The 13,789-nt window shown below is 38.8% G+C and overlaps 1 protein-coding gene across 1 annotated transcript in view; it reads left to right on the top strand.

Annotated features, from left to right (window-relative positions):
* The window catches only part of ZSWIM5 (zinc finger SWIM-type containing 5), a gene marked incomplete at both ends in the record, with an annotated part of 255,304 nt that overhangs the window by 176,036 nt on the left and 65,479 nt on the right, over window positions 1-13,789 (top strand). Inside the window, one exon of the mRNA XM_079698739.1 lies at window positions 10,057-10,413. Coding sequence (XP_079554865.1) covers window positions 10,057-10,413 — 357 coding nt within the window. The remainder of the gene's footprint in view (window positions 1-10,056; window positions 10,414-13,789) is intronic.

The following is a 13,789-nucleotide window of genomic DNA, read 5'->3' as shown; positions in this document are numbered from 1 at the left end:
GAGGCATAAATATGAATTATGGAAAATAATCTTATGTTTCACTGTTATTAGCTTGTTACTTTGCTCACCATCCCAGCAAAATTGTTTAATTATTGGCTGATTTTTTTTTAAATCATAAAATCAAGAATTTTATAAACATGCTTACTTCTCTGTGAATCATGAATGTGGATATATAAATTAAAGATTCAGTTTAGTGTTCATTTATTCATTCATCCATAAACAAATACTTATGAAACCCTTAAAATGTGCCTGAAATGAAAATATAGAGGTGAAAAAGACATAACCTCTGCTTTCAAGGAGTTCACAATCTAAAGGGAAAAGCCAAATATAAAAACTATTAATTAAACTGATGTCAAGTGCTGTAAGAGAGATATGACTGATAAAAATTGAGAACTCAAGAAGAAGCATTTAATTCTCCAGGGAGATCAGGGAAGATTCCCCAGTGTAGGTATCACTTGAGTTGAGAATTAAGGATAAGGAGGTGAGAAGATCACACCTGGTATGGGGACATAGAGGCTAAGAAAACACTGCATAGTCAAGAATCTGCAAGTAGTTTAGTGTGTTTAGTGCTTTGAGAAGTGGCAGGAAGCAAGTCTGAAGAGATATAAAGAGGCCACATCATAAGTTTGAACTTTACCCTATAATCAGTGAGGAACCATTTGAAAGATTTTAAGCAAACATTTTTATAAATGTTTTTTCTATGCCAGACTCTGTGTTAGATACCAAGACTGTGAAATGAATAGGTCACAGTTTAGTAGGAATGACATGATTTTGTTTTAGGAAGATCATTCTGCTGATGTTATGGAAGGTGGGTAGAGGGAATAAGACGTGCGGGCAGGAAGATTAGTTAATCCAAGCAGGAGATTATTATGAACTTGGGCTGAGGCAGTGTTAGCGGAGTTAAAGGAGAGGCGCTCGAATGGAGAGATACTTAGGAGGCAGAATCCACAGGATTTAGTGACCCTCTTGGATATGGAGCAGAGGCAGGAGCTAGGATGCATCCCAGAGCCATGGCCCCTGCCTGCTTCTCCAGCCTCATTGTATGCCCCTTTACCCCCCTCCCTGTTGGCTTTCCAGTTGCTGGTCTTCTTTCCGTTCTTTGAACATTCCATATTCCTCTTGGCCTTAGCACCTCTGCATAGCCTTCTTTTCCCCTCTGCATATGTACTTTTTGTTTTCTACCTGGAGTCCTCTTTACCACTACTCTGCATTCCCTATCCTTTCACCTAGTTAATTCTGATTTATTCTATAAAATTCTGCTCAAAATGCTAAACCAGGTCAGGTCTTCCATATTATATACTATTCTGTCATTCTGTACTTCTTAACAATTAAAATTAAATAATTTTCTGTGGACTTAGTTGTTTAATATCTGTCTCCCCAGCTACACTATAAATACCATAAAGTCAGGGATCATTTGGCCTTTTCACAGATGTATCCTTGGGACCTAACATAGTAGATCTTAAATAGTTATTAGTTTAATGAATGAATTAACCTTAAGATACTTTTTAAAAAGAGAGAAATTAACATCTTTATGTGTTTTGGCTCTTCAAATTTCTTGTAGTCTGTAAGGGGAAGACGTGCTGTAACTTTTGGGTTACCAGATTGAATACATTTTTGAATACATTTTGCACATTCTCTGCCGTTTGTCCCTGTTAGGATTCCATTTTTCTATCAGTTTGGTAACTTAGTATCATAGTAGCTGACTGTATGTAAACAAAGGATGAAAATTGAACTAGTATGATTTAGCAATGTCCTAATTTTTACAAAAAAAAGTTTACGGAGCAGTACCAAACATCACTCTGATTTTCCTAAGCCAGGAAAATGAAGTTGGTGTTTGGGAAACACTATAATAGCAATAAAATGTGGTTGTTAGGAGCTTAGACTCTGAAGCCGGAATGCCTGGGTTCAAATTCTAGCTCTGCCACTTACAGGCTGTGTAAACTTAGGCAAATTGAATACTTTCTCTAAGCTTCAGTTTCTTCACAAAAAATGGGGATAATAGTACTAAACACATAACATTGTGGTGAGGATTAAATGATGCAATGTTTGTAAAAGAACACATGGTAAGTGCTCAAAAACTGTTAGTGATTAAAAGTTATTTATTTTTGTTCTTTTTAAATCAAAAGAAGCAATTTGACTGTATTCAGGAAGTATATTAATTTGAAGGAAACTCTTCACAAGTTTATTTTTCCTAGTCTTTACAGCCTAAAATGTTTCAGAATGTGAATTTATGGTCATTTTAATTTCTGTTATCATGACTATAATCGTGTAAATGATTACAAGCTGCAAATTGCATAACATCTCTGAGCCTATTCTTCATCTGTGAAATTATTATCTCTTCGGTCCTTTATCAGTTGATTCTGGGTAAAATGCTCTCTTGTGAACTAAACTGTAAGCTCCATAGGCACAAATGTTAAAGTTTCTTCATTTAACATGATTCAGTTTATCACTTTGTTGTACACCTGAAACTGTCACAACATTGTTAATCAACTATACTCCAATGTAAAAAACCAAAAAACATGATTCAGTTTAGCAACTGAGGCACCAGATAGTTTCATATGGAGGTGATATTTGAGCAAAGCCATGAAGAACATAGGATTTCCTTATTTGGGAAAGAGACATTTTATTTATATTTTCCTCAAGTATAAAACTGGTCCTTGGTACTTTCTGTTTAGTCCAAGGTTGGGTCCAGCCCACGCTCTGGATTCCCCAGCACTGATGCTGGAAAAGAAATGTTAAGTAAACACTTTCAGTCTTTTCCATTTCCTCTTGTGCCACCATTTAGTTTAGAAGGCAGGAGAATAAGAACTCTTAAGCCATGAGCACTCCTGGATTTTTTTGGGGGGCTGCGTTGGGTCTTTGTTGCTGTGCGTGTGCTTTCTCTAGTTGCGGCAAGTGGGGGCTACTCTTTGTTGCGGTGTGTGGGCTTCTTATAGCGGTGGCTTCTCTTGTTGAAGAACATGGGCTCTAGGCATACAGGTTTCACTAGTTGCAGCACTCGGGCTCAGTAGTTGTGGTGCACGGGCTTAGTTGCTCCGCAGCACGTGGGATCTTCCCGGACCAGGGATCAAACCCATGTTCCCTGCACTGGCAGGTGGATTCTTAACCACTGCACCACCAGGGAAGTCCCCACTCCTGGATTTTTAACAATTTCTTGCTAATCATGAAGTTCTCAGAGCTCTTGTTGCACATTTAAGCATGACAAGCTGTAGCAAGGACTGCCTGCAAAGAACTCAGTTATTAGGGGCCTATGAGGCCATTTCTGCACACTTTTTGAATCTTTCTCCACTCCTAAATGGTACTTGGAGCATGTTGAAGGCAAGGAAAACATGGCACACTTACAGGATAACATTCTGGTAGGGGCTTACCTCATAGCAGGCATTTATAGAAGGTCATTTTTTTCCTGGAAGCCGAGACATCAGAGCCATTGTGGTATGTAGTGGAGAAGGGGCTGCAGTACAATTTTATTCTAAAATTTCTAAACAGTGTAGAGGCCAGGTAGGAAAGGTGCCTCAGCCACAGAACAGGAAGTTGAAATTTTTTCAAATCTTTTTCTCAGGGCAAAGCTAGCTTTGTGATTTGGGGGTTGGTTGGAGGGATGCAGTGCTTGCAAAACTAAACAGGAACTCCTTGAAAGTATATGGTGCATTCAGGGCTCACTCAGTGTTAAAGCACTTGAGGTTTTTTTTCCCCCTGTGTATGAAGTTGATAGGGCCACAAGGGGAGCAGCTGCCTGATTGACTGACCGTTTCTTCAAAAAGCCAGGTCTCTACTAGACCCACCATCCCTGACTGCTTTGTACCAAAAGACATGCTGTAAGGAGGAAGGAAATATGGGCATTTGACCTTTACGGCCTACGGGAGCCACTAGTGAAGCAAGCACATGTTGCTTCCCTATGTGCCTGCCTACTCCCTCTCCCACCAGTCCATCCATTATCTTAATCATTTCAAGACTTACAACTGATAAAAAGAGACTGTTTTAAAGTCTTTTGGGCATTTTGATAAGCAGGATGATTTCACAATATATGTGTTTTCTTTTTATATTTTAAGAAAATGTGAATGAAGGATCATCACAAAGCTGATATTCAGGAAAACTTTGTCTATAAAGTAGTTGTTTTCCCCATGAGTTCTAAGCAATTTTTGTGGTTGTTTCTGTCACTTTTTTTGTTAAAAGCCCACCATGTTCCAGGCACTAAGCTAGCCATTTTATGTTTTTTTCCTTATTTTACAGTTTAGGGTGTTAAGAGTCAGAGGATGTGAGAGAGTCAAATTTATTTTTTAAAGTAAAGCCACCCAAGTGAAATAATATCAATAGATCAAGGCAATGATCATCAATGACTACTAAAACTATTAGGTGAAAAGTTGACAAGGAACTTTATAATGGATGGAGCAGGCTAACAACACCTGAACCCAGTGCTGAATTCTAACAGCACAGGAAGAAAGATTATCGGGCATGATGTGTCTCCTGATGTGATGTAATAGAAAGTATGCAACACAACCTGTGAAGTAAGTTTACCAAAACCCTGAATCTGGTCAAGTCTCTCTAGAGCTAACTATTATTTTTCAGTAAATAATTGAAGGGGAAGAGGAAGGAGAAGGAACTTGTAGCTTAAGAGACATTATCAACCAAATGTAATATCTGGACCTTGTTTGTATTCTGATTTGAACAAACCTTTCCTGTTTTTTGCTCTGTTTTGTTTTTGAAGTCAGTTGTGGAAATCTGAATACTGGATATTTGATATTAAGGAATTATTAATTTTCAGTTCTTGTGGGACTTCCCTGGCGGTCCAGTGGTTAAGACTCTGTGCTTTCAATGCAGGGGGAGCAGGTTTTTGATCCCTGGTTGGGGAACTAGGATCCCACATGCCACACGGGGTGGCACACACACACAAAAAAATTAAGTTCTTGTCTTTTAGAAATGTATACCGAGGTATTTACTGATGAAAGGATATTTATGGGATTTACTTCAATATAATAAATTGAGGAGGACAGGGAAGGAGCTGGGAGAGGGTAAAGGTTAAACAAGTTTATCTTTGTATTGATAATTGTTGAAGCTGAGTGATGGATGTAGAGGACTCATTATACAGCGGTCTCTCTACTTCTTTGTTTGAAAATGTCCAAATAAAAGAGTTAAAAGGTAAAAAGAGCACACAGTGGGTATTCAATAAATACATGCTGATTCAATAGAAATTTTTTAAAATTAGGCTTCTACATCTTTGCTTAAATCAGCAGATTATTGATGGCAGTTAGGTTTGCAATGGGAAAGAAATAGTACATTGAACCTCTATGTAGCTTTATTCTCAGGAGTAATTAATCTTGAAAAAAGTGTTACTAGATTATAATAAGGGAAAAAGGAACTCCCAGCAAGGAAACTTCCACGGAGCCAACAAGAACCTTCTGCCTTTCAAGTGGGCTTAGGCCTGGAGCATGAGCTATACCAGTGTTAATACAGCTGATGGAGCCCAAAGATTTATCCAACTCAAATGAACATGTTCCCAAGAGCTTCGTGGACCTTAATCAAAGCCTCTAGGGAGCCATGTCTAACTAGCTTCTGCAAAATAATTTGCAGAAAGTTTCTCAGTTGTTTTAACATTGACCTGCTGTGGAGGCAGATGGAATCTAAATTGATATTCAACATTTTGTCTCTAATTCCAGATTAACCTAGAAGTTCAAACCATTACCAATGCTATAAAAACTGAAATTGTAGAATTTCAGTAAACATAGAAGTTATTTCCTAATAATGTTTCTAGTTTTATAGTTGTTTTACAGTTTATATAAATGTGGTATTGATTGCCATACAACACAGTATTATACAGAGGCAGTATAATGTAATAGTTAAAGAGTATGGGCTTTTGAGCCAGACTGCCTGGCTGTGAATCTTGGCTTTGCCACTTAGTAGCAGAATGACCTTGAGCAAGTTACTTAACCTCTCTGTGCTTGTTTCCTCATACATAAAATGGGAATAATAATAGTAACCAGTCAGGGTTTTCCAGAGAAACAGAATCAGTAGGAGATAACTGTATATACATATATAGTATACGTTTCCAGGCCATCAGGCTGGAAATTCTTGGTCAGGATCTGATGCTACAGTCTTAAGGCAAAATTTCTTCTTTCACAGAGAAACCTCAGTTTTGCCTATAAGGCCTTTCAGCTGATTGAACAAGACCCACCCACATTATTAAGGATAATTTCCTTTAGTTAAAGTCAGCTGATTGTAGATGTTAATCACATCTACAAAACACCTCCACAGCAACACCCAGATTAATTAGTATTTGATTGAATAACTGGGTTCTGTAGCCTAGTCAAATTGACACATAAAGCTTACCATTATACCTATCAAATTCATAAAAATTGTGAAAATTTAATGAGTTAATGCATGTAAAGTACTTAGAACAGAGCCGAACACATAGGAGGCACTCATAAAGGTTCGCTATTATTATATACTCTTTAAATCCCAAAAGTACTCTGGTTCTAGAAAAGATAATAAGATTTAGTGATAGTTACTATGAAATCATAATATATCTGTGCTAGATAGAACCTTGGAGGTCTTCTAGGCCAGCCTCTTATCCTAAAAATATGGAGGCCGAGGTCCAATCTGTTTTTTGTTTGTTTTTTTTCCATAAATTTATTTATTTATTTATTTATTTTTGGCTGTGTGGGGTCTTGTTTCTGTGCGAAGGCGTTCTCTAGTTGCGGCGAGTGGGGACCACTCTTCATCGCGGTGCGCGGGCCTCTCACTGTCGCGGCCTCTCTTGTTGTGGAGGACAGGCTCCAGACGCGCAGGCTCAGTAGTTGTGGCTCACGGGCCCAGTTGCTCCGCGGCATGTGGGATCTTCCCAGACCAGGGCTCGAACCCGTGTCCCCTGCATTGGCAGGCAGATTCTCAACCACTGTGCCACCAGTGAAGCCCCAATCTGTTTTCATAGTGCAGCCATAGTGACTTTGCTTTTTCACAGTAATGAGCAGTATACAGAGAAAGCCCTGCCCTCATGCGGCTTACATCTTAATAAGATACCCATAGTTTCTGTCCCAACTCTAACCAATATTCTTATTCATTTTCATGCAGGAAGGGAATGAGAGAATTGGGTTCAGAGACTGTGCTACAGGCCAAGTGCCCCCAAACAAGTAGAAATGTTTATACTCAACTTTTAGATTCAGAGGCTTGGAACCTAAGGTTTTCCCACATTGGCATCATTACCTTATTTGAAATTTTAAAGTAGTCCTTCTAGGGACTTCCCTGGTGGTGCAGTGGTTAGGAATCTGCCTGCCAATGCAGGGGACGTGGATCCTAGCCCTGGTCTGGGAAGATCCCACATGCCACGGAGCAACTAAGTCCATGCGCCACAACTACTGAACCTGCACTCTAGAGCCCGCGAGCCACAACTACTGAGCCCACGTGCCACAACTACTGAAGCCCGTGCGCCTAGAGCCCGTGCTCCACAACAAGAGAAGCCACTGCAATGAGAAGCCCATGCACCACAACGAAGAATAGCCCCCGGCTCACTGCAACTAGAGAAAGCCCGTGCGCAGCAACAGAAGACCCAACACAGCCAAAAATTAATTAATTAATTAATTAATTAAAAATAAAAATAAAAAAATAAAGTAGTCCTTCCATGTGGTCTCTTTTCATCAGTCATTTCTCAAGAATATACTAAATACTCCTGAGGGCCTGAGGGAAATAAAAAATGTACTTTCTTAGCACCTGATTTTCAACCACTGTGAAACTTGGCCACTGGGGAAGTTGTCTCATTCCCTTGACATGAAGACCCATTAACAAAAACTGCATAAAAGCATGAATAATAAATCTGTAGAACATTTACAGTTTGACAAAGCACTTTTAAGAGCTAGGTAGAGCAAGTATTATTATCCCCACCTTATTAAGGAGGAAGCTTAGGCTCAAAGTTGTAAAATGAGTCGCCCAAAACTACATAGTAAATAACAGATCGTGGCTGCCTAATTCGTAGTGTAGTGTGCTCTCTGTTGTGTTATTCTACTGGCTATGTCCAGGGGATAGAAATCTGGAGAAGAGTTACTTCTCAACTCTGCAGAAGGTTCTCTTCCTTAGTTCTAAAGTGAAGGCAGTCTTTAGCCATACTTAATCACATTTGAATATAACTTTTCTACTTTGCTTTGAACAAATGACAATCAGTATTTTTAAGTCTGCAACTAAGTTTAACTGAGAAAAAGCCTCTGTGAAGTTTTAAAAATATACCTGAAAGCTATGAAGTTAGCAAATTAATTTTGATATTTTCCTTACTCTGGAAATTAATATTAACTTTTTCAGTAATGTGCACCTTTCTTTGGATTGGTCCTAAATGTGCCTTTAGTAATCTTAATTTTGCTAGATTTTATGGGTATGCTTATAAATTTAGGACTTATTCTTACTTTAATTAGCCATAATTATCTGAAACTTGAATTTTGGAATGTTTTTTCTCCTTATTTTTTAATTCCGCCAGGTCACGATGGTAGCTCTGAAACTAACATATGCACCTTTTATTATTTGGCAAATATTTCTCCAACAAATATAAGGTTATTTTAAATTGCTTTCCTATTCACCGTGTGGAGTGCAGTAAAACAAGAAAATCTATGAAATTAGCTTCACCTTTGTTCCTGTCTCTACTATACCATTTGGTATATTATATTGTAATCATTTATTTGTCTGTGGTTTTTGAGGATAAGGACTTTGTCATGGCATTTTCAGAAGTAGTGTAGTATAAATAAAAGAAAATAAACTTTGGAGTCAGTCAGACCTGGTTCCAAATCCTAGGTCTATCGCTTTCCAGCTGAGGGCCCTTGGGCAAATTCCTTCACCTCTGAGCCTCAGTTTACATACCTTTAAACTAAGGAAAATAATACCAACTTCATAAGGTTGTTATGACAAATTATTAAATGCACCCAACACAGTTCTGCTACATAATAGGTGCTTCACGAATATTTGATATTCCTCTCCTTTTCGTGTTAGCATCCCTAGGCTAACAGGGATACTTAAAAAAAAGTTTTGTTACTTAAAGTCTTATTAAACTTTTGTTGAATGACTGAATGATTGTTTGAATACATATTTTGTCAAAGAAGAATCATATTTAAAGGATAAACAGTATAGAATGAATTTTCTATTGAATTTAACTTTTTTCAATTTAGTTGTAACTTAAAAATGTATTCTCTCTACATTTCAAAATTATTGGTGCTGTGTGCTAGTGAGTGGAGGTTAACACTGCATAGTATCACTGCACCAAGCTCTCTGCTTTGAAATACGTCTTATGAGGCTTCTTGCCTTTTAGGTATTCCACGTGGTTACCATTTTGGAAGTGTTTGTTTTGAGGAAGAAATGTTGCCCTTATCTTCCTTGTCCTTCCTCCTGGCATTCTTTTGGTTTCTCTCATTTATAACGCTCACCTTACTCTAGATTGTACTGACGTTATTTGTAGACTTGTCTTTGGCCACAAAGAGCTCAAAATCTACTACCGAGGTTCTTAACTTATTCAAGGTTCTTGAATAATCTTTTTGAGACTATGATAAAAGGTATGAAATGTCCCCCCAGAAGAATGTACATATGTACAAACAAAAGTTTTCTTATTAGTTCTGGAGGTTCATGGACTCCAGGGTAAAGACTCTTTTTCTAGATTGTGTGTTTCTTAAGAGCAATACCTGGGGGGACTTACCTGGTGGTCCAGTGGGTAAGACGCCATACTTCCAATGCAGGGGGCCCGGGTCCGACCCCCGGCCGGGGAACTAGACCCCACGTGCGTGCCGCCACTAAGAGTCCACGTGCTGCAACTAAGAAGCCTGCAAGCCGCCACTAAGAAGCGTGCAAGCCGCAACTAAGAGCCCACATACCTCAACTAAGACCCGGCGCAGCCAAAACAGATAGATAGATAGATAGATAGATATTTTTAAAAAAGGAAGCAATACCTGGGTTTCATTGACCTTTGACAGAGCCTACTGTGTACATAGGAGATACTCAGCACATAGTTTCTGAATGTATGAATTTAAATGCAAAATGAAAACCTTCAGGTTTCTTACTACAGAATCTCTAAACATGTCTTTTTTGTTTCCTTAGGCTTCCATCTCAGTGGCACAGTAACTGAGCCGGCCACTACTTCTGAACCAGCAGTGACTTATAAAGTTGCCATCAGTTTTGATCGATGCAAAATCACTTCAGTGGCTTGTGGCTGTGGGAACAAAGACATATTCTACTGTGCCCATGTGGTAGCGCTCTCACTCTACAGGATCCGTAAACCAGACCAAGTCAAACTGCGTCTTCCTATCTCAGAAACCCTTTTCCAGATGAATAGGGACCAGCTACAAAAGTTTATTCAGTATTTAATCACGGCACACCACACTGAAGTTCTTCCTACTGCACAGAAGCTGGCAGATGAGATTCTATCCTCCAACTCCGAAATCAACCAAGTAAACGGTAATTGTACAACAGTTTTGTTGCTAAAAATATATTTTGTTGCTTTATTGCATGATTAGAGATTGGGATACATTTGCCATTGTAATCACTCAACCTTAATCAGTTCATTCTATCCAAACTATTTATTAACTCTGTTTCTTAAAGCAATCCAATTGTCCACCTCATAAAGGTTTGGCAAAAACGGACAGAGAATGTTAGAGTTACATATTGATCTAGTTTATGGACTTCATTTGTCCATACAATCCCTGCCCCAGGAGCCTGGGATATTCAGGAGTGAGAGAAAGCATAAAATAATTAGTGCCATTCAGTGAACTGAAATGGATATGAGAATTCCTTAACATTTCAGGAACCTGCATAGCATCAGGGTTATTCCAAAGAGCATCTGCTAGCATTGTGTTTATGAGCTATATAATGGGAGGGTTTATGGATGGAGAAAGATATTATGTTCACTTACTCATTCAACAAGTATATGTTGAGTACCTACACTGTGCAAGTGGTAGCACTGATTGTTGAGAGCATAAAACAGACATGGTTCCCGCCTTCAAATAGCTTATAATCTAGTAGAAAAGACAGCTAAGTCTGAAATAAATGCTTGCCTTTATTATGAAGCCAGGTTGTAGATATTTAATCACAGGAAACTGTTGAAGAATTTTGAGAAGAGGAGCTATATGAGCCAATTTTTCATTTTGTTGGTTAGGTCCTACTATGTGCCAGGCATCATGCAAGAGACTTTATACATGTTTATATATGTTAATTCACTTAGTTTTCAAAACTACCCTGTGAGGTAGGTATTATAACCATTTCCATTTTATAAATAAGGAAATTATTTATAACCTAGTTTCACCTGATTTCAGAACTCAGGTTTTTAATGCTTCTCTATACTACCTCTCTATTTTTAGAAGAAACTTTGGTATTAGTGTGAACAAGGCAGTGAGGCCAGATGAATGTCCTGTATAATACTATAGTATGTGCCAAAGGGCCTGCTTTTCCCAGTTGCCCAATAGAGCTAATCAAGTCCTACACATAGCCTCACCACTCCTCAGAAATAAGGACAGTCAGACAGGCTTCCAGGAACTCTTGCTAACTAGCCGAAATAATCTTCTGTTGTTTTATCCTCAAAGTTGTAGTGTTTACATGGTAACTGAGCTCTATTTGAGAGACACTGTTAAAGAGTAACTTTATATATATATATAGATATAGATATAGATATATAGATATATATATAGATATAAAGATATAAAGATATATATATATATATATGTATCTTCTTATCCCACATAGGGAGGCTGTTCTATTTCTCTGGCCTCCTTAAGTCTAGAGTTCTTAGGGACCTGAGTTCAGCTCCAGGTCTGTAACACCACAGCTGGGTTATGGCCTACTTTCATGCATCATTCCCACTAGCTCTTTCTCAGAATTTTTGCCTATATCCAAGCTCTCTTGCATTTTTCTTTAACTAACCATCTTGGTTGAGTACCTGTATTGCACCTGCCTTGTTCATCACCACTGTCACCAAAGCAACCCTCTTTCCCCTTTACCACTGTGCTGAAGCAATCTTTATTCCTCGTTATACCTCTCATCTCAGCATCTTATTATATGTCTGAAATTAGTCTAAGTTGCCACAGTGAACTTGAGATGTTATTCTCAACCTTCCCCAGGAACTACTACTTCTGTACCTGTGTTTATTCCAGACTAATACTAGCTTTGTACCCCAGGTTCCCTAGTATTCCACAAGGTCTTTCTTAATATATTTCTAATAACCAGTGCTGATATAGGCAATGATACTGAAAATGGTGAGGGCGAGGAATGGAGATATCTTAGAGGCAACATGGACTGGATTCAACATCCAGGTGTGTAGGATGGGTGGGGAGTGAAGAAGAGGAAGATGAGAAAAAACTCAGTTCCAGAATGTCCAGCTACAATGGCTGGATTTGACAATAATGTTGCCATTCACTTAGGGAACGTAAGGGGAGGAATAAATTTAGAAGGAAGAGGAATTCAGTTTACTGTTGGCATTCACTTAGGGAACGTAAGGGGAGGGATAAATTTAGGAGGAAGACTAATTCAGTTTAAGTTTGAGGTGCTTGTAGAACACTTAGGTGAAGATTTCTGAAACAAAATTGGGTATTGGTCTGGAACTGAGGACAAAAGTCAGAATTTTGGAGTTATTAGCATAGAGATGATCTTTGAAGTCCTGTTTCTGTTCCCTGCTAAATCTATAAACACCTAGAACATCTTCCGTCTCCTCTCTCTCAAGCCCTACTCTTCACCAAAACAGACTTTAAAAAACAGGAATAAAATTTCTAAAACTGCTAGCTACCTGCTTTTTTTTTTTTTAATTTATTTAATTTTGGCTGCGTTGGGTCTTCGTTGCTGCATGTGGGCTTTCTCTAGTTGTGGTGAGCGGGGGCTACTCTTTGTTGTGGTGAGTGGGCTTCTCATTGCGGTGGCTTCTCTTGTTGTAGAGCAGGGCTCTAGGCGCGTGGGCTTCAGTAGTTGTGGCACACGGGCTCAGTAGTTGTGGCTCATGGGCTCTAGAGTGCAGTCTCAGTAGTTGTGGCGCACGGGCTTAGTCACTCCATGGCATGTGGGATCTTCCCAGACCAGGGCTCGAACTCATGTTCCCTGCATTGGCAGGCGGATTCTTAACCACTACGCCACCAGGGAAGCCCTAGCTACCTGCTTTTAATCCCAGGAATGGATCCAGGTATTGCTCTGCTCCTCATGTCCCTGAAAACTTTTATTAGTCCCTGTAAGTGGTTTTAGCTAGACTTTGCCTTGTCCCCTTTGGATTGGTGATTCAATTTGGACTATCTTTCCACCTCTTCATCTAGCACTGCTCCATGCTCTGTTTGTGATGTTCTCTGGTAACTCCATACCCAGAGATTCTCTGGCATATAGCATCCAGGCCAGGGCTTCAGTTGCTGTTTATCCATACAGAGTTTGGATACCAAGAGAAAATTATGATAACTTGAGGAGTTAGGTCAGGAACCATGTCTTACAAATTTCTGAGTCTCCATCACCAAGCATGGTACCTGGAAAATAATAAGGATTTGTTGAATGAATACAACAAATCCTTATTATTTGTTGTATTCATGCATATACAGGTGATGAAACAGGGGCCAGTGTAGGAATTAGCAAAGTAGAATGAGAAATGAGGAGAAGCTAGCAAGTAACTATAAAATTGAGTTTTAAGTATAAAATTGAGTTTTAAGAAGTAAATGGTCAACAATGTTGAATATTGTGGAAGATACAGACCAAAACTAACAAACATAGAACAGCAAGTTGGGAGAAATAGAGACTATGCAGAGAGAAGAAAACCTTGAAAAATTATTATTAATATCATCATAGGAATAGAAGAAGATATTGTAACCATGAA

This window comes from Hyperoodon ampullatus, assembly GCF_949752795.1.
Source record: "Hyperoodon ampullatus genome assembly, chromosome: 2".
In the NCBI taxonomy this organism is placed as follows: domain Eukaryota; kingdom Metazoa; phylum Chordata; class Mammalia; order Artiodactyla; family Ziphiidae; genus Hyperoodon; species Hyperoodon ampullatus.
This window is presented reverse-complemented; position numbering and strand designations above follow the sequence as displayed.